Source organism: Solanum dulcamara, chromosome 7 (assembly GCF_947179165.1).
Source record: "Solanum dulcamara chromosome 7, daSolDulc1.2, whole genome shotgun sequence".
Taxonomy (NCBI): Eukaryota; Viridiplantae; Streptophyta; class Magnoliopsida; order Solanales; family Solanaceae; genus Solanum; species Solanum dulcamara.
The window spans coordinates 1,863,897-1,885,277 of NC_077243.1; the positions used below are offsets into that span (position 1 = coordinate 1,863,897).

The 21,381-nt window shown below is 32.1% G+C and overlaps 4 protein-coding genes across 6 annotated transcripts; 3 read left to right on the top strand and 1 right to left on the bottom strand.

Moving 5' to 3' along the window:
• Positions 1–481: 481 nt before the first annotated feature.
• Positions 482–1,408, bottom strand: LOC129893781 (uncharacterized). Its single transcript, XM_055969164.1, has one exon. The coding sequence runs from the start codon at positions 1,406–1,408 to the stop codon at positions 482–484; it is 927 nt and encodes a 308-aa protein (XP_055825139.1).
• Positions 1,409–2,880: 1,472 nt separating this feature from the next.
• LOC129896211 (mediator of RNA polymerase II transcription subunit 6) lies at positions 2,881–6,693 on the top strand. The gene is made up of 5 exons (XM_055972066.1): positions 2,881–3,236; positions 3,742–3,916; positions 5,311–5,380; positions 5,918–6,027; positions 6,291–6,693. The coding sequence occupies exons 1-5, from the start codon at positions 2,998–3,000 to the stop codon at positions 6,438–6,440; spliced, it is 744 nt and encodes a 247-aa protein (XP_055828041.1). The 5' UTR covers positions 2,881–2,997; the 3' UTR covers positions 6,441–6,693.
• Positions 6,694–7,823: 1,130 nt separating this feature from the next.
• Positions 7,824–10,191, top strand: LOC129895609 (uncharacterized). Of its 3 annotated transcripts, none has more exons than XR_008767807.1 (2): positions 7,824–8,030; positions 8,243–8,678. XR_008767807.1 is itself a non-coding variant. In XM_055971340.1 (2 exons), exons 1-2 carry the CDS (start codon positions 7,928–7,930, stop codon positions 9,998–10,000), a joined length of 225 nt encoding a protein of 74 aa, XP_055827315.1. In that variant the 5' UTR covers positions 7,828–7,927; the 3' UTR covers positions 10,001–10,191. The 3 variants fall into 3 exon arrangements, 1 of the variants encoding a protein (XP_055827315.1); XM_055971340.1 differs by lacking the exon at positions 8,243–8,678 and adding an exon at positions 9,879–10,191 and having other exon boundaries at positions 7,828–8,030; XR_008767806.1 differs by lacking the exons at positions 7,824–8,030; positions 8,243–8,678 and adding exons at positions 9,574–9,776; positions 9,879–10,191.
• A 7,849-nt stretch (positions 10,192–18,040) lies between these two features.
• Positions 18,041–20,455, top strand: LOC129896210 (GDSL esterase/lipase APG-like). The gene is made up of 5 exons (XM_055972065.1): positions 18,041–18,463; positions 18,865–18,995; positions 19,244–19,477; positions 19,654–19,909; positions 20,002–20,455. The coding sequence occupies exons 1-5, from the start codon at positions 18,211–18,213 to the stop codon at positions 20,196–20,198; spliced, it is 1,071 nt and encodes a 356-aa protein (XP_055828040.1). The 5' UTR covers positions 18,041–18,210; the 3' UTR covers positions 20,199–20,455.
• Positions 20,456–21,381: the final 926 nt, after the last annotated feature.

A 21,381-nucleotide genomic window follows, 5' to 3' on the forward strand; every position in this document is an offset into this window, starting at 1 on the left:
ACCGAGGAACATGAGATTTTAATTTAAATAAAAAATATCGAAAAAATGTCAACCATTTGATGTTCTAATACTGGAGTCATATTGTTGAATAATATACAGAAAACAACTTACAAAAGTCACAGACTTGGAGAAGAAGAATAAATAAAAAAGGAAAAGGGAAACCCATAAACTCAGTCAAACCAATCCACAAGAAATTTTCTTTGATGCAGAGGCTATCACTTTGGAACAAAAAACCTCAGGCTAAAACTTGTGGATTAAAATTTTAGCCAAGCACCCTGCTCCTGAAGCGAATGGACCTTGGATTCGATGAGTTTACGTTTTTGATACAGTACATAAATATAGGTGTGCAATTTCACTAAAACAAAGACAAATTTAAATTGTGAGAACCTTAAAGGTTGAACTCATCAAGTTTACATAATTTTAGGTCCGCCTCTGCTTAGGACTTCCATACCACCTACGCGTGTTCTTCTCTCATTCATGGTTACTCAATCTTCCACGCGCACAAGAAAAGGCAAAAAGGCGAGGCTCTGGAATGACTCAACGTCGAGTAATACTTAGTATGATCGCTGCAATCACTGTCACCTCCAACGCTACTTCCTTCTCTGTCACTTTCCAATTCAGACACCCCTGGCTTGAAAATGAACAATCCATGACTAGAACCAGGTTCACAAAACAACCAAGAATGCACATCCCAAAATACTTGTACGTGCTGCTCGTGTACTAGTACCGTCTGATTTCCCCTGAATTTCCATTGTAAATTCTTTATGTGAATCAAAACAATCCCATCTATACTTATCCACATTTCAGGATCTCTTGGACCTGAAGTTGAACTTTCTACAACAATGTCACTTTCTTTTTTGTTGTTTTCAAATTTTGCCCTTGTTGAGAAACTTTTCTTACCAAAAGCATGTTCTTTTTTGTAAAACAACAATGCATCTACAAGAGCTGGCCTTGATTTTGTTCTCTTATAAGCTTTTTTCTTGTAATCACCTAATAATAAAACAACTTCTTCCTCTGCAATTAACGCGACGTAAAAATCTTTAAAGGGTTCAGGACTACCAGAAAATTTTGCTGATCTTAAATCCCAATAAGCCTCCAATTGATTTCCATCAACCTCAAATGTCTTGTAACTTTTTTTGGCCCAAAAATGCCAAGGTTTTAGATCAATCTTGCAAGTTTGATGATCTTCATTTTCTACGCTATCAACGGATATGGTGAGGCAATGATTCATCAAATTCTTTCTCCATATAACAGTCACATTACGCCAATATCCCCCGATATGAGACTGGTAAACACACGTAACGCTAGCTTGAGCATTTTTAGGATCTACAGGATCATCTTTTAATTTTTGAGCAATTGATGGTTGGGAAGAAAATGATTTTGCCCTCGCGGTAACACGATGAGGCATTTCTCAGATACTTGAAAAATACATAGAATTCATGGCTATTTGCTACATGAATGTCAATTAATCTACATCCTTTGAATGATAAAAATATCAACGGAAATAGAAATTAGCGACAAGCATATTATATTTACCTTGAGACACAAAGTTGCTCAGGTGCCTTAACAATATAGAAATGGAGGAATGGGAATAAGATAGGAACAATATATGAGATTAATCCTTAGTAGTAATATATTGTGGAATTTAGATGGAGATTCAGACTGTAAAATTTATTTCTTTTGGAGAGAAATTATGTTGGTACAAGCTAGGGGGGCAAAAGGTTCTGGGGAAGGAAAGACCATACCCCTAGGTGAGAAAATTTTGAATTTTCTACAGGCTTTGGTGATTTTGTTTATTAACTTTAACTAAAATTATTCTGATAAATCAAAAGTATTTCATTAACCATATATTAGGACGTGTCAGAAAACATGTTGAAGATACGAGGGTAGAATTCATAAATAGTCATTTTTTAGCTTTGTTATTTAAAAATAATTAGTATTCTCAAAATTTCATTTTTTGAATTTGAAATTTCATGATCATAACTATTTTTTAACGTCGCGATCTAAAATAAATGATCCACGAGTGTTATTTTTACAAAGATACGAATGGATAATAATTTTCATTAATCACTCTTTAGTAAGCGAAAAATAACCATTATCATAGAATTTCGAATTTTAGATGTAAAATTTGATGATAATAATTATTACCGAGGCCGAAAAATGCTTATTTTAGCACTTTTTTAAAAACAAAATAATAATATCTCCTTTTCTTTTTTAATTTCTGTGAATTTATTCAATGGTGATTTATTTATTCAATAAGAAGTTAGATATTATCTTCAGTTTATTAGTCTTTTTTCGGTTAAATTTTGGTATTTTATTGATAAAGTAATGAGTATAAACACCACCTTACACCACATCGGACAAAGCTCATTCCCTGTATGGTCCAATCAAGTAGGAAAAAAATAAACAATCTAAAACAAAATACCTAACATTTTAAACCTCTCTGTCCCATCTATTCCTTCGCTGGAGTTACTCTCAAATAGTGACATTTTAGTTTATCACTGTTAATGATCTTTCTTTCTTCCTGCTACTTCCAAACTGCTGAAATCTTGATAGTTGCACCGTCCTTTATCGATTGCAATATTTGCCAAGTAGTCTGCTAGTTGATTTCTTTTCCTGAGAATGTGCTGGAATATATGTTGTTTGTCTCGTAAGAATATTTTGATTTTTATCACCATCTCTGTAATTATTCAGGGACATGATCATCCCTGTAATTATTCAGGGACATGATCATTTTCCTTTTAAAATCTTATACAATAGCATAAAGCCTATTTGAATGATTATATTATTTGTCATATTTTACGTGAATTAACTCAATATTTTAAATTTAAATGTTTTAAAACTATACCTAAAATAGTGTAAATTAGGAGCATCCAATTTTTTCCTCCCAAATTACTCTCTCTTCGGAAATATTGTCGTTGTTTAATTACTCTAAGTGCTATTTCTTTACTGAAAATACAGTGTAGTGAATACTGGTAAAGTTAATCAAAGGGCGAGATGGCGTCGACGCCGATGATGCCGCCGAATGCCGACGGAAGTGCACCGGCGGCTCCACCGCTACCTGGGACGGACATGACGAGCATATGCTTCAGAGACCAACTGTGGCTGAATACATATCCGCTCGACAGAAACCTAGTATTCGACTATTTTGCACTATCCCCCTTCTACGATTGGACCTGCAATAATGAACAACTCCGTGCCCGCGCCATCCACCCTCTGGACTTTTCTCATATTTCGTATGTTTTCTTTCCTTCGTTTTTATTCTTTCTGCCCCTTTTATGCTGATTCGATTGGGAATGAATGATAGAAAACGAACAGGAAGAAGTTTTAATCTTTGTGAATTGTACAATGAGATATTTGCTGACATTTTGAAATTGAATTATTGGGGGTTTCAATTCACAATTTACCTTTTAATTCTCTGCTGGCAGAAGGTAGATTGAAGATTTAAAATTTAATCAATCAGTTTGGAGTTCTTAGGGCGGAGTTAGATATTTGGGGGAAAGGAGAGTATGTTGGAAGAGGTAAAATTGATAGACACAAGTACAAGTTGGAGGCAACTGATTTTGGGGGTAAATTAACGATTTTGTTATTCTGCACAAGCTCATTAGCAAGTGCACACTGCACAAACTTCATTTGTACGAGTATTTCTCGATTTTTTGTCACCATATGTGAATGTATGGTCTTTGGTAATGGAGACATGCACAACTAATTGTGCAATTGAATATGCAACTTATTTTGCAGGAAAATGACGGGCACGGAATACACGTTGAGTGAAGTAATGGAGCCTCATCTATTTGTCATCCGTAAGCAAAAGAGGGATAGCCCCGAGAAGGTCACACCAATGCTGACTTATTACATCTTGGATGGTTCAATATACCAAGCTCCACAGCTCTGCAACGTGTTTGCAGCTCGACTTGTTAGTATTCTAGTCTCTTTGATTCTTGTGTGTTAAATTGTCTTTTGCTACCTGCATCTCGGCAATTCACACCATCATTTTATATGCCATTACCTAGGTAAGAGTAGCAGTCTTTATCCTTCACCTTAAGGATCTGGGCCGTTTAGTTGCAAAGAAGTTATAGCCTCTTTCTTGGATAGGAAATATATTTCGTTCCCCCTTCTTCTGTCATTTTGTTCAGAGAAGGATACTTGTTATTTACTGAGTACTCAAGATAAATCTTCTAAGAAACTCCTCCCTTCTGCCTTGAAAAATAGCTTACGTCGCTTGAAAAACTTCCGTTTATACCACCTAGAAGGTCATTGTTCAAAATTCAATAATTATGTGTTAATGATTTATCCAGGATAAAATATTTTATATTCCTGGCAGCAGATTGGATTTTGATCTGGTGCTAACATTTTGAACATTTGATCTTTCTGTTGGCGTTTCATCCGAGTGATCCATACCAGGTGTGCAAGAATTTCCTTGCCCTTAGAAAGGACTTTACTTTTGGAACTGTTGTATGCTTTGCAAAGAACTAGGAGTATTGAGAGCTTCAGAGAGTGGTGAACGTAGTGCGAAAGCAGAGTTGGATAAATCCTTCTTCATGAACATTAAAAAGTTCACAGATAGTACCATTTTAATATTTAGGATCTCCTTTTTGCTCATGTAAAACTCAGTAAATAGCAAAAGCATTGCTTTCTAAGGATTTATTTGTACAGCATGATGAGAGACTGGATGGATGAGAGTAGACGGGAACAATGGCTTTGTTCAGTCACTTGAACTTCTGGTGTGCAGTGAAGAAATGAAGCTTTGTCTTCTGTGGTAGTACTTTAGGAAAGATCAATGTTGATCCCTTGTTTTTTCTTTTGATGTGTGTGCTTTTAATATGAGTTATTTGTGGCACCAGATGTTGTTAAAGATAATACACGACAAGTAGGCATGACATTGTTAGGTTCTTTGTAGGAAAATTTGGTAAGCTATCTCTGGAAGATTTCAGCTAGGTAATTGGGTTTCGGTCTGTGGATGGAGTTCTTCTAATTTTATAGGATTCTAAAAGAATTAGAGAGAAAAAGGAAGTTGAATTGGAGGAGAGACTGCAGCAATTCCATCTAAAAAATTTCATAGGGAGGAAAGTTTTTGAGGGATAATGCAATGAGAATCAGCATTGTTTTTTCAATGTTCTTCTGTATTCATGTGTCTTTAGTATTGTGTAAAGCAGGTAATATGTGTGAACTTTTGATATGCTTGACGTACTCTTCTGCTTTTATGGAAAAGCTGGTCCCCTTTTTACTGCGGTATGGGTATCATTAATTAATTTTGTGTGGGTCGAAGAATACATTGACGTTCATTGTCTTTATTTACTTATGTGACAGGGGCGTGCTCTATATCATATATCAAAAGCTTTTGGCACTGCATCCTCAAAGTTGGAAAAGATTGGATATGGTATCTTGACATCTCTTTCCTTTTACTTTTTCATCCTTTTAACCCTTTGTTTTTATGCGTGTGGGTGTTTTGGGTAGGAAGCATAAGGATCTTTAACAAGGGGGATAGGGTATGTTTTTTTAGTTTTACTGCAGTCTTTTCTGCATGTTTAACAGTTTAAGCTAGTCAATCTACATGCAGTGGCTGATGGATCATTTAGCCAACTGGTTGAACTGAAACTGGTATTTTTGAACACAGGGTAATGTGTGTGCGAAGTCGCCAAATTTTTAAAAAATATTAAATGTTGAACCCATAATTTCAACAATGTTATGCATTTCTCATATCGGTGTTTGTCCAACTGGCAATCAAATCGTACTACATTTCACTTGAAAAATATGTTGTGAGGTATTTAAATCATGTTTAGCTTAATAAACTTCTATAAATTATGGTCCAGCATCTGAAACTAAGTTGAAACGGAGGGACTATCATGCAAACAAGTTGAAACGGAAGGAGTATTATTTCATTATGTTGATTCTATTCAACAAATTCTGTTTGCAGTGGATTCTGAAAATGATAGTCCAGCATCTGAAACTAAGCCCGCCAAAGAGGCCATTGACTTCAAGGAACTCAAGCGAGTTGATCATATCCTTGCTTCTCTACAACGGAAGGTAAATGTAATTCCTTAACACCGGAACTTGTATTGTCTGCTGGAACTTTCTTACCCTGGATAAACCTGTTAATCTTGTCCAATTCATTTAAAAATATGAGGTCGTCAATTTTAAGCTAAGGAGCTTCATCCGAGTTGTGGAGTAGTTATCTTGGAAGTTTCTGAAATTTTATTTGCAGTCCCAGGCTTTATTAACGGGGATATTTGTGTTAAAATTCAATAGATCAAGTTCTAAAACTGAGATACTTATTTCTATTTGTGCAGCTGCCACCAGTACCCCCGCCTCCACCTTTCCCAGAAGGTTATGCACCCCCTTCCACTTCAGAACCCTCTGAAAACCAACAACCAGAGACTCAGCCGCCTCCAATTGATCCTATTATTGATCAAGGCCCGTCCAAGAGAATGAAGGTATGAGAAGGGAGTGGTGTATCAACCATTGCTTGTCTGAAGTAAAATGAGTATCGACTTTTAGGAGAAAAGTAAAATGATTAGTCAGAAGTTATTGATAAAGTGTTAATTTCTAGAGTATCTTTTTGTGCCTCCATTGGGAAGTTTGACTACGTACAACAAACAACACAGTAATTTATTGGAAGTCACATTCAAACGATTGCATTCTTACGAACTCAAACTGAGAAATCTGTGAGAAACATCACATTCATCTCGACTACTTGTATCTGTTCACTTTAACTACCTAAGTGTAAGTAACAATTCAAAGTCCAAAAGAGTAATTAAGGAGCAAAGGACAAGTCAAAGTCTATAATGTGACTCATTTATTTGGCCTTTCTCAATTATAAATTCCCATCGTATTCAAACCATAGATCTACTTAGTTCTTTTTCTTTAGCTTCTAACTGCCAAGCGGATGTTTATGTTCGAATAAATCCATGAATATTTTTATTTTATTTTGGTTTCCCATGCTGAAATACCTGCATACAAAATAAAATAACAGCTTCTACGCAAAAATGCTAATTTTGATAAGAATAATTTTTCATTCAATATTCGTATACCTGTATTGGAGCTTGATTAATCTGTATTCGTGCATTGCAATGTCTATTTTGGGGGGGGGGGGGGGAGGGAAACATGATTTTTTTCAATTATAAGTTTACTATTTTTATTAGATTGGAGTGTTAATTAACGATGATCGAGAAATTTGTAATTACCTAAGAGGTGATGTGATTAGGTAAATTTTCACACAGAGAGTTTAAATTCTTTGAAAACAACCAAGAAAAAGACTTGGGAGTCTCCCCTATTTGGACTTGGAAAAAAGAAATAGTAGTAGTAGAAGAAACGCCAGTTAATATAATCAAAAAATTTAAGGTGCAATCAGAACAAAGACATGTGGTAATGAATTGATTGAAGATCACCTATAAAAGAAAGGATGCAATTGTTGATTTTTAATGTGAAGAAATTGTATAACACTTGATTAATTAAATACTAAAAAAGACCAAATGGCTAGTAACTTCATATCAAGGTCTCGTCTCATTGCCATAATTATGTTTGTGATGATTATTTCAATCATAGGTGTGGACAATAATATTAAAAAATATTAATCATGTCAAATCGTAATCATATTACATACAGATTTTATCTTTATGATACATTTTCTTGTTTTTGTTTCATTCGAGCAATCAGCCCACTGAGTAGTATTAGGATCAGATGTTGTTTTTTTTTAAAAGTTGGAGATATTTTTTTGTTCCGTGTAATATTACCAAATTCAGAATACATGAGTTACAAATATTGTCTATAATAAATATGTTGCTTGTTGTATGAAGCAACATATTATAAAAATAAAACTTATTGCATCATCAAACTCTATATAACTACTGTATTGAAGTAGTATATGGTTAACAACATTATATCATATATAGCTTTATCAAATTAATCATCCTCTAGTCTAAAGGCAATGGCGATGAATTCTGAGAAGATTCTTCTGGCTACAATCATCATCTTTATGCTTGTTTTATCTCCAGTTGTACGTAGCAGCGCGGACAGAATGACTCGTCGAGGTAATTTAACAGTGTCAGAGCTATATGTATGGTGAGCGAGTTAAATTTTCTTCGTCCAAATAGGTGTAAAAGAATATAAATAACTTGTTGAATTTTTTTTTATATAAAGAAAAAGGGAATTAGTGTAATGTTTTCATTTTTGAATCCCCTTATTAGAATTTTTGGCTTTCAAGGACGACAAAAAATTTATAAATTGATGATGATTGGTGCAGAACTTGGGGTTAAGCAACCAAAATGCGAGAATTGCATCTGTTGCCAACCAAATACGCCGTCGTGTTGCGTTTGCGCTTGTGCCGTTCCGTTTACTGTCGCCGTCGACCAGCCGTGATCACGGAATTAAGCAAATTAGTGACGAGAAGATCGATCAAAGACGTTGTGTGATCATTTCTATATAAAAATAAAATAATTTGCTCAATGATTTGGCAATGTGTTTTGGGTGATTTGAATTTTTGTTTGTGTGAATATTATTGCTTCTATAAAATAATAATATGAAGAAAAAAAAACGTTTTTTTGTTTGGTAAAATGAAATAACTGTTTCGTTATTTTTTTTTCCTTTCATGCTCCTATTGTATTTGTAATTATGAAAGTTTCAATGTAAAATGGATGGATTCCACTCCACCAATTCAAGAAAACCCAATACTGTCATTTATCGTGTCAAAAGAAAAAGAAAACTTTAGAATTTGTATCTTAATTTATAAATTAAATTGAATATCTAATTAACATTGGCAAACCACAAGGCTCAAGCTAAGCGGGATTATTACGGATTCGAATCACAAATTCATTTGATTTACATTGTTATAAGGATAAATTGTCTCCTTTTTTTTATTTACAAGGACAATGGATTAAAACTAATCAAGCTTATGCAATCAAGGCTTGTATTCATTGTTTATTTTATTATATTAAAAAAAAGGTCAACTTTTGGCGTGGAAAATTTTAGCAGTATAAATCAGCGTACTATTCAAAGAGTTGAAAATCGGTGCAAACAAATTAAGATTTGAAAATCGGTGCAAACAAATAAAGAGTTGAAAATAGGTGCAAACAAATTAAGTGCGGAAAGATATTTTTATAAATAAACAGTTAAGTGTTTGGATAAAAGAGTTTATGTTGAAAATAAGTGTTTGAATTTTAGGGTTAAAAGAATAAAAAGGGTAGTTTGGGAATTTAGTTAAAATATAAGGGATATAAAAGTAATTTTCATGATCAAACAAAATGGTTTTAAGCACTTAGAAAGAAAAAACTTAGAAATTCTAACTTTTTATTTTTGATTGACTTTAAGAACTTTATGATTTAAAGTTAATATTAGGCAAATACGTCCAAAAGCTAAAAATAACCAACTTAAAGCCCATTCAAACGGACTCTAAGTGCTCATGTGCATTAGTCAGCAATCGCGGTTGCTGACTTTTCAATCATTTCATGTTTGTTTTTTAGTCAGAAATTCTCCAATTGCATATTAATTTATAACAAATCAAATTAATTAAATTGAACAGATTAATAAATTATAGTAAAGCCAAACCTTGAGTTTGTTGAATTCGTAATTCAAAGCTTCATCATTTTCTCTTTTACTATATCTTGCACTATAAAATATGCTCCTACTAAATGTTCATTCTATCTTAAAACTAGTATCTCATTACACAATGGTAACTATAATTCCAAGATGTATAATGATAATGACCCTTGTTTTCATTGGTTTAATTCTATCCCCTGGAATCCAACAAGGTGTTGCTGCTCGTTCTAATGTGTATAGAGGTAATCATGCATATTACACATCAAAATTATATATTTTTCTTTCTTTTTGTTTGTTCTTTTGTAATTATTTTTTTGTTACATAATTCCAATTTAATTATGCAGAAGTACTTGTGAGAAGACCAATATGTCCTGCTTGTGTGTGTTGCCAACCACCACCATCAGGATCTTGTTGCAGCTGTTGCGCTACTCCTATCCATTCTCAATCCAACAATAGTTCGCCTTAATAAACATGTAGAGATTCGTAATTCACAATTTAAAATATGATAATTTTAATTTTTAAGGATTTTTGATTAATTGTAATTTTGAAATTACTAGTGCACAAGTATACTTTAACTGCACCTCGATCTTTGGATTATTGGATGCATCAATATTGATCCAAGATTAAAATAATGAATTACTTCGTATGTTTTTGTTTCTTCTCAAATTTTGCAATGGCATGGTCCTGGTATTTGTCCATTTTGTGTCTTCTTGATTACAATCAAGCATCTTGGGAAGTAACCCATCCATTAAAAAAATACTTGGTATCCTATCTTATGCCGAATCGATAGATATACAATGTGTTATAACAAACAACTCCGTATAACATAATTCAATTCTAATGTATGTAATTAAAATTTAAAATATATCGAATGGAAAAAAAAAAGAGTTTAAACCTAATTAAACATGAGTCCTGCACATGGGACAAGTTTTATTTCTGCTACTAACTAACCAAATCATAATGCAATCGGCGTGAAATTTATGGGTACAAGCCGGAAGAACAGTGTAAGTTTCCCCTTTAAAAACTCCGATAAACAAATGGCGCAATCGTTCTCCTCATTAATGCTCGACTTTCCCCTTTCGCTTCCTTCATTAAAAATCAATATCTCATAATTATCTTCTAATGACTCCGACGGCGGCGCGTGGCCGGAAGAATTTGGTAATAAGACGACGTTGTTTGATGAAAGCCTTCTTATTCTTCTACTAGCCAACATATAGCACAAATACAGAATCAAAACAAAGGCATATATAGCAATTACTTGAGCAGCCAAATCCAATTGGGTTTCATTCATAATTCTTCCTTAATTAATTAATTCTGATATAACTTTGTTTAAGAGGTTTAATAATTAATAGTTCAATCATCATATCAAATTAAATTGATCCTGTTTAATCGGGGGTTTTGAAATCCTAGCTGCTTTCGGAGTTCGACTTCTAATAATACACTGATAAAGAAGAAGTAAATAGAAAATAACTAAAAGTATAATTAAAGAAATTACAAACACAACGTCGATGAAAAAGACAAAAATAAATGTATATTATAATATTATAATAATGATTTTCATTTTACTTTTTCAAGTGGACAAATTGCCCAGCTGTTACACTCAACTTGGTTATTTGTGCCTATATAATGGCAAAATCTTGAACAATGAATAATAAGAAAAAAGATACACATACACGACTTTAACTTTCTCCAATATTTTTTCCTCTTCGCCTTAATTTGTTGGTTTTCCCCTTCTGATATTTCCTTCTCTCCGCATTAATTTGTTGAGTTTAATTTATTTTATAATAATATAATCCTTTTTACTTTCTTTTTTGTTTTTAAAAAAATGTATTCAATATTTAGTAGTACTAATACTATTTAATTTCTACTTTTGTTGTTGGTAATAGTGTAATACTTGAGTTAGTTAATGACCTTTTGAAAATAAATCAAAAGATTTTTATTTTATTTTTTAAGCGGAAAAGGGTAAAAAAAATCCTTAAATTATGTGAAATAAATAAAAATATCCTCCATTTATAGATTGGGCCAAAAATGCATTTTTTTCAAATAAATATATTATTTATTTTCTTTTTGAACACTTTTTTTCCTAATAATATTTCTTTTATTAGCAAATGTTTATTCTACTTCAATTAGAAAAAAATAAAATAAAATTATTTCTTATTTTATTATAATTTTTTTTTTCATTATTTGAATAAAAATTAATGATAGGTGAATTTATTATGATCTTATATATATGACATATATTATCCGTTAAAACTTAGTATAAATGAAATTATTCTATTTTAATTGATAAAATGAGATTGAGAAGAAGAAAAAAAAATCTACATTTTTATTACTTAAAGTGGTTTAAAAAGAATGAAAACAAGAATCGAGTTCCTTAAAAGTAATAATTTTATAAAGAACAATAGGGTCATTTTTGGACCAAACTATCAACAACAAAAGTAATTCTTGATCAAAGTATTAACGACAAGGACATTTTTTAATCAAATTATAAATGAAAGACATTTTGGTTCATTTCAAATAGTTTAAGGGCCTTTTGACCCTTTTTCGTTTTTGAAATGGAGTTTAGATTATCCTGCCTATTATTCTTTCGGTCCATTTTGATTGTTCATATTTTACAAAAAAATAGATGTTCACCAATTACTAGTTCAGTTTGAAGAACAAAGAGATAACTAAATTTATCACTTAAGTGGCGTTTGAACATGCGATTTCATCTCTTGATTTAAAATTATGAGATGAAATCAACGTTTGAACATGTAATTTTTCAAAAAACTTGATTTTTAAATTTCATATCATGATTTCTCATTTTTTATATACATATATTGACCCACAAATTTATATTTTATATGAAAAAATCAGAAGTTTATATTTTACATATTTTTTTGCGAGAATACCAAAAGAATGACGATTTTTTTGTAGAATATAAACATGATGATATAGTTATTAATGATATTGACCAACAAACGTTTCAAAGAAATAATGTTAAAAGGTAGTACACAATTCATGTTCAATTTTACCTTTTTATTGAACTAAAGTTCAATCAATAAATGTTGAATTTTTTTAGTATAACTTTGTGAATTGGGGCAATTTTGATAATTTGCACAATTTATGGGGGTTTTATGTTTATGAGCAAAAAATACAACTTAAAAATCTTGCATGTCTAAATGAAACTTCAACTTCATCTCATATGATTACATATCATGATTTCATCTCACATGATCAAACGGACACTTAATTTCTAATTTATCATTGATACAGTCATTACCAAAAATATTAAAATTCATTATATTCAAAGATGATATATTAAAATTGTCTTATAACTCCTTAAAATATGTCAAATCAATACTAAACAAATAAAAATGAATTGTGTGTAATATAAAAGGTTTGTTTAAACTATGTTCGTGGTGTTAAATACACATAACTACATTTATAAGCATGAACTAAAATTGTGTTTGTAGCCAAAAGGGTCCTAAATCTGCGGTAGTAGATTGCATTAAATTCCACAACTTTGAGGACCTTGCTAGGGATCGTAGCCTATATTATACTATCTCCGTTCATTTTTATTTCTATTTATCATTTTTACTATATTAAAAAATAATAATTAATTTTTTTATATTTTATATTTAGCATTAATTATTTATTTTATAAACTAAATATCCATTAATATAAATATTATGATAAAATATTTATTTCAATTTTTAAGAATCCTGCAAAATTTATAACGACTTTCAAAAGCGAAGAAAAAGAGTAATTAAAGGAGACTTGCGAATTGTACATGAACAACTATGCAGCTAGTAGCTAATGACACGTTCATGATAAGAAATAATTAATTAATTAAATAACAATCTCTACCGGTGTAATAATTATTATTATAATTAATTTATATAAATACAATGTAGTGTGTGACCACTATAAATATATTAATGAGCAGCCCTACGAGTCTACTTTAGGCTAGTAAAGAGAGTTGATGGTTCGATCGGATGTTAATTTGTCAAATTATTAGCAAACCAATGTGTATTCTTGTATTGTCGGAAAATCTTAGCAGTTGATGGTTATTTGAATTTTTATTAATATTTTCACTATCGATGAAAGTTTCATTCTTCGCTTTTCGCTTGAGTCTAAAAAAGAGAAAGTAGTAAAAAGTCATAAAATTAATTTTAGGGTTCATGATAAATTAAAGGAGGCATGATGAGATCTTTGTTGGAAAACTTACAAATACAATTTAGGGAGAAATGGGTGTCGATCCTACCTATTCAGATTATAATAATTTAAATTTTTCAAAACTCTATAAACATTGCAGAATAAAATACTATCTTAGTACCCTTATTAATAAGGATGATTAGGAGATTGAGTGGTCTTTAGGTGTATTGTTTTTCGTTTGTCAATGGTAATTTACATGGATTACCAAAAAAAAAATACTATCTCCGCTCGGATCAAAAGAGAAAATACGAAATTATTTAAATTTACCCTCCAATAATCATTAATTTTTGGGGGAGGAGGAAGTTTAGATAGAGAGTGGGAGCTGAATTCTGCCAACCCGACTTAACTACAAATTACCAGAATAGTTATAAGTACCAATAAATGTGCTACTGAGTAGCATTAATACAATCTTTTATTACTATAATATAAAAGTATTATTTTTTTCATCCCTTTTTTAGGTTCGATAATTTCTAAAAATTATGATAAAAGAGTTTATTTCAATAGAGCTAATTCTCGATCTATATACGGACAAAGGATTTCACATTATAAAATCAAACATGTTGAATATATATAGAAGTGATTTTCATATCTCAAGTAAATGCAATACCAGAAATTAGTTAAGTTAGGAACTTTGAAATTCATTAACAGTGACTTTCTAATTCATCCAAAATAAAGAGTAGCCAGGTGCACTAAAGCTCCCGCTATGCGTAGGGTCCGGGGAAGAGTCCGACCACAAGGGTCTATTGTATGCAGCCTTACTTTGTATTTCTGCCAAAGGCTGTTGCATTAATTAATATTCCTAAAAGGAAAAAAAAAAGTGCAGGTTCTAAATAGAGAAAATACATTTTTTGTCATAATTTTTCCGTTGGGAAGAAAACAATTTTAAGATATATCATATATGTAACAAGCTATTGATGTATCATATGAAGTAGAGTGTAGTTTGAACAGTCATGATAGTGTTTGACTAATTTAGATTCGTGACATGCAAGTTGACTCGCTAAAAAGACAGTAAAATGCTTCTACGAAGTGATTCTTCATTATTTACCGAGTTCAAATGCAAGACTTGAAAGAAATTCTAATTATCTATCACACCTCTTGGTGGTGTGTTTTTTGTATACATTCAAGTTTCATTTCAATACTCGTGCGTTGTGGCTTTAAAGGGATTCAAGTACACTCGGTTTCGATGTAATTTAATTGTCAATGCAAAGCTAATGTTGTAATACCTAGCTACCAACAAGAGTTGTGGTGGAAAGTTAAGTACTCATTCATTCTTAATTAGAGGTATCGGGTTTGAGTTCCCCAGGATACAAAAATTTCTTTATTAGGGAGGGTTTTACCCTTCAATGTGGACTTCTCGGAGTCAATTGATAAAAAAAAAACAGTGTATGAAATTTTCTTCTTGTATATCTGAGAAAAAAAATCTCTACAATCTACTCTAGTATTTATACAAGATAGTATGGAATCTACTCTATAACAGAATGGACATGTGTACCATTTTTGTTGTAACCTCCTAACAACTTTAAAAATAAATACTGAATTTACAAATACACAAATAAAATAAAATACTATGTATGTACAGCTCATGTAGGTATTGAGCCTTCTTCTTCTAGCCATATAAAATTGTTTCTGTCAACCCAATACAAAGTTTGCAATATTGTCCTTAAGCCCAAATTGGTAGAAGCCCAATATAAGCCCAAGATATCTTGACCTAATTTTATTTCCCAAACATCGGAAGACTTCTATTTGTCCTAAGTTCAATGTCTCATCTCATCTTCTCACATTGTCTACTTCCTTCAACGCATCCCAACCAGTGGCGGATCCACGAATTTTATGAAGGGGGTTCAAAAAAAATTAAACATGTTAATCAGAAAAAAATGTGCTTATTCGGATTCGAACCCGCGCGCTGAGACAAGCTAAGGCAAAATATTGAACCCCATTTGCCACTGAGCTAGTCCTTTGGCTTATGCTCAAGGGGTTCAATGTTAAATATATACACATAAATTAAAAATTTTATCTTATATATACAGTATAATTTTTAAACGAAGGGGGTTCGGATGAATCCCTGAACTTGCCTTGGGTCCGCCCCTGATCCCAACCATAGAACATAGAAACCATAGAAATGGAGGATAAATCCCAACCAACTCAGATTTTGTTGGACTCCAATGCAGGTATCGAACATGAAAAAAAAAAAGTTGTACGTACTAGCTAGTAAGTGTAGAAGAACAATCATGAAATATGGTTATGGAGATGATGAACATGAGACGAGTGGTTCTCCTTCACATTTAAGAGCTTTGCTGCTTACTGCTATTCAATTCACTGTGTAAAGGGCCAATTAATTCCCTTGTCTACCATCTTTAGACCAAATTTCTAATTCTCAAACCTTATTTTCTTGTCATTTTTATTTCATTTATCAAGAACAGAACGAACATGAACTTGTTGTATCGTTGTACCCTACATGTGACGTTACCCTACATATGACGTCGTTGTCTATTTTATTTTTTAAAATTTACTACATTAATAGGACGAGAGAGGGCATGTTGTCACAAATGACTTTGATGACCGAGCGAATCGCAAACAATTTTACTACTAACTAATCAAACTATGTTTTTAACTGGATTTGAACTTTTCTTGTTAATTATGGAAAGCAGAACTCAACAACCTTAACCAACGATTCGATTGACTGATTAATATTTACTATATTAGCAAAAATATATCAACATAGAAATCGAACTTGAATTTACCCAATCCCAAAAATTAGCTCATGAGATGAAGACGGTTGAAAATTAATCATATACGGAAACCAAACGCTCATCCACAACAAACGTGCCGTGGGAGAATGAAAGTATTAGTTTTGAAAGTATTAATAAAAAATACACCGAAAAAAAGAAAGAAGAAGAAATAGGCAATATATAGGATATATACCATTTGTTGATCCTATGAAACACAAATGGTTAAGTCCGGTTGTATTTGTCGTTCATCATTTCTGAGGTTGGCAGCCAGTGAATTATGAAAGAGGGAATTAACTCCATCACATGCATGCTCCCCCTTGGCCGCAGCCCAATGCAAATACCGAATGCCCCTCAACTACTTTCTTTATTCATTATTAGCTTCGTGTTAGTTGTTTTTAGAATTGACAACATAATTACTCTCATCTCTATAATTATTGCACCTTACCAATTTTGCTCTGTTTGTGAGGTTGACAAACAAAGCTCTCTGTTGTCACTTGTAATGGCAATGAAAGCTCTGTTTAATGAAATCTTTGAAGGAAAAAAATCAGGGAAAATGTCTAAATTTACCGTTTTAGTTTACAAAATATCTTAATTTTACTCGCTGTAATATTTTTGAGAGGCATGACAAAAGTATGGACTGGGCGGATCTATATGTGTCTGTTATTGTGCGAACTTAGTTTTTGACTCAAATTTTATATTTATGTTAAAAGTTTCACTTAATATAATTATGCTTAATTTATTCAGAACTTGGTAAGTTAATTTCTCTACAATACAAAATATTTACTCGGTAATATGATTTTAGGTCATTCATTTTTATGTCATTAGCAAATCATTTTGTATCTAATTACTTTGATTTGAACGAGTTTCAGCATGAATTGAATGAATTCCACGAGTCAAAATATTCACGAAAAAATACCTAAATTTACCATCTAGTTAAAATTATCCTCTACATACTTCAAGTTTGGAGCTCTTATGGAGTTGAGAGTAACTACAAGACGATTTGTTAATGATAATTGCCTGCTGTTATATTTTAGGAGCCTGTTTGGACGGGCTTTAAGCTGGTCAAAACCAATTTAAAGCTCATTTTTAGCTTTTGGACGTGTTTGCCTAATGCTAGCTTTAAGCCATAAAGTTCTTAAAATCAGTCAAAAATGAAAAGTTAGATTCCTAACCTTTTTTTTTTTCAACTGCTTAAAGTCATTTTCTTTGACCATAGAAATTACTTTTATATCCCTTATATTTTAACTAAATTTCCAAACTACCATTTTTATTCTTTTAACCCTAAAATTCACATCATCTTCCTCATTTAAGCACTTTTATCCAAACACTCAACTGCTTATTTATAAAAATAATTTTCAGTATTTCAAAATTATAAAAGCACTTCATACATAAAAATTACTTTTTTTAAGCCCATCCAAACGAGCTCTAGGTTGAGAGCTATATTAGTTAGAGATAATAGTTAATATGAGACAATTTTTTAATGATAATTGATATGAATAAACGCAACTATGAAAAGGTAAAATTAAGATATTTTGTACTAACTATGTTTACCTTGATTTAAGCAACTTGTGAATTAATGGGGCTTAACTACCTCCAAAGCGGCATTAATGGCTATAGCTCAACCTTCATCTCCCTTCTTTGAATGCACAACTATTCATCCTTAGTCGGTTCTGACTTACACTTGGCTCACTATAAAGTTTTGTTGAGGAAAGTCACTAAGTAACACTACACAGTACAAAGTTTTGGAAATATGGGTATCCATAGACAGCAAAAATTGGCATTTTTCTTTGTGGCTTTATTGGGCTTTATTGCCATCCGTCTGAATAATGCTCAAACGCTTGTTCCGGCAATCCTTACATTTGGCGATTCCGCTGTGGATGTAGGAAATAATGACTACATTCACACTCTTTTTAAGGCCGATTATCCACCTTATGGAAGGGATTTTGTCACTCGTCAACCTACTGGTAGATTCTGCAATGGAAAATTAGCTACCGATATCACTGGTAAGTTATTTGCTTTCTGAAACTCACTAGCTTGACTAATTACTACTGTGAAATGATAGTATTGAGAATTTTAGTCTCATATTCATTTGAATTTGAAATATTTAATGAAGAAATGAATTGTTTTTTTTACTGTTCTGTTCACCAATCACAGGCGGGGCAGAGTCATAGTAGTAATTATGTGTTCAACTTGGACACTCATAGTTTTAGCTCAAATCATATATTTATATTTAAAAAAATTATTTAATTTCTAGAAATAATCTATATAGAATTCAGTAAATAAAAAAGAATTATGATTCTAAATTCCTATTCTAAAAATTCTAAATTCGTCCTGTTACATAATATTTAGCTATATATCAACCTAACAGTTGTGGTTTCCTTTTCTTTTTTTTTTACTGTTGTAGCTGATACACTTGGGTTCACTACTTACCCGGCTGCATATTTGAGCCCAGAAGCATCAGGCAAAAATCTCCTTATTGGTACTAATTTCGCTTCTGCTGCTGCTGGATATGATGATAAAACCGCCATCCTTAACGTAAGGCTTACAACCACTCTGTTCTTTTTTTACTGTGTTCGTTGTAATTGTTGGTAAACAAATATGCTAAATTTAAAGGACTTTTTAGCGAACTTAGATGCAGAAGCAAATAATGAATTGCTTCTTTCTAATTGTCGCTAAAGACCATTTTTGTTGTAGTGCTGCTATGTTGGTGAGGAATTTTGATCAAAATTCGTTAAAAAAGCGGAATTGGGGCTAACTGTTTTGACAATTTTTTGGTGATGCAGCATGCAATTCCATTTTCGACACAGATGCAATATTACAAGGAGTATCAATCCAAGCTAGCAAAAGTTGCAGGCAGCCAAAAAGCGGCGTCCATCCTAAAGGATGCACTGTACATAATAAGTGCAGGAAGCAGTGATTTCTTACAGAATTACTACATCAATCCTTATATTAACAAACTCTATACTCCTGATCAGTATGGTTCTTATCTTGTCGGCATATTCACTAGCTACGTCAAGGTAATCAGTTTGATACTATTTTAGTTGTAGAATTTAATACCTAATGCTTTTAGTGAGGGTGACAAATAGGCATCTTCAATCAAAACTTGAATTAGTTGCGTGAAATACCAAAAAAATGGTTGATTTTGCTACGTCTAGTATTTTTTAAACGTTCCACCATAAATTTTGTAAAACAGGATTTGTATGGGCAAGGAGCAAGAAGAATTGGGGTGACTTCACTGCCACCATTGGGCTGTCTGCCAGCTGCTAGAACATTGTTCGGATTTCATGAGAGTGGATGTGTCTCAAGGATCAATACAGATGCCCAACAATTCAACAAAAAGATGAATTCAGCTGCAACACAATTACAAAAGCAACTTCCTGAACTTAAGATTGCTATCTTTGACATTTTCCAACCCCTATACGACCTCGTCAAATCTCCATCAGAGCACGGTAATTTTCCATACAAAGTCTACTATTCAATACTGCTTATAAAAAATCCTGCATACGATACTGCTATTAATATACTTTTTGGTGATTATTAGGATTCACGGAAGCGAATAGAGGGTGTTGTGGAACAGGAACAGTGGAGACAACATCATTATTGTGCAACCCAAAATCACCAGGGACATGCAGCAATGCAACACAATATGTGTTTTGGGATAGTGTGCATCCATCTCAAGCTGCTAACCAAGTCCTAGCTGATGCACTCATTATTCAAGGCATCAACCTAATTGGATAATTAATCCAATAAAATATGTGAATTTTACTGTTTTTTATTTACTCTATAAGCCCTTTTATAGTTACCAAGTGACTTACTTTTACTTTTCTTTTTTTTTTTTACTTTTTAAAATTTATCGTTTCCTTTTTCTGGGGTTTCTTGTTGAGATTCATGAAGATGAAAATGATGTGTTGTATTACTTACTTTTTCTGTTATTAATGAATGTACCACGTGTTGTCATGGAAAAAAAATGTAGTACGGTAAGTTTAAACTGAAAAGTCTCCTTTTATTTTAAGCCGCATCTGCATCTTGGCACTGTAAACATTTATTTCCAGCGGCTCGATGTTTATATCAAATTATTATAATAAATAAGTAATATAATAATGTGAGATTGTGATTAATTGTTAAAAATTTATGTACAAATATATATTATGAATTTATTTGTTTTACACCGGAAGACCTCGTGGAAAATCTTAATTCTGTGGAATTTCGTTTACCTTTTACTGAATTATTTGGTCTCTGTTACAAAATATGCTCGGAAAAAGGGTTAAAAATATCTCAGATACTAAAAATGGCTCACAAAATTCCCTCCACCTACCTTTTGATCTAAAAATATTTCTTGGCTTAAAAATATCTCTCAAACTAACACCCTAAATCTGACAGATTTTTGTAATTTAAAGTAGTCACTTGACTTATCATGATTGGCCATATATATTACTTGACTTGAAATTTAAAAAAAAATGATGAGAAATAACAAACATTTAATGGTTATTATGTACTTAAATTATAGTTTCAGTTAATTATTAAATACGACTACAGTTTAATTAATTTTGTTATTTAATTTGTATAATTCGATTCCTAATTGTACAAATTCAGAATTTGTATAGTTCGATTCCTAATTGTACAAATTCAGAATTTGTATAGTTCGATTCCTAATTGTATAAATCCAGAATTTGTATATGCTTACCCTAACTATTTGTATATTGATACATTTAATATGTATAAGGGCATCCCGTTATACTAAAGCTCCCGCTATATGCAAGGTCTAGGGAAGGGCCGGACCACAAGGGTCTATTGTACGCAGCCTTACCTTGCATTTTTGCCAGAAGTTGTTTTCAAGGCTTGAACCCGTGACCTCCTGGTCACATGGCAGCAACTTTACCAGTTATGAATTTTATATATGATTTGTTGATACATTTTGATT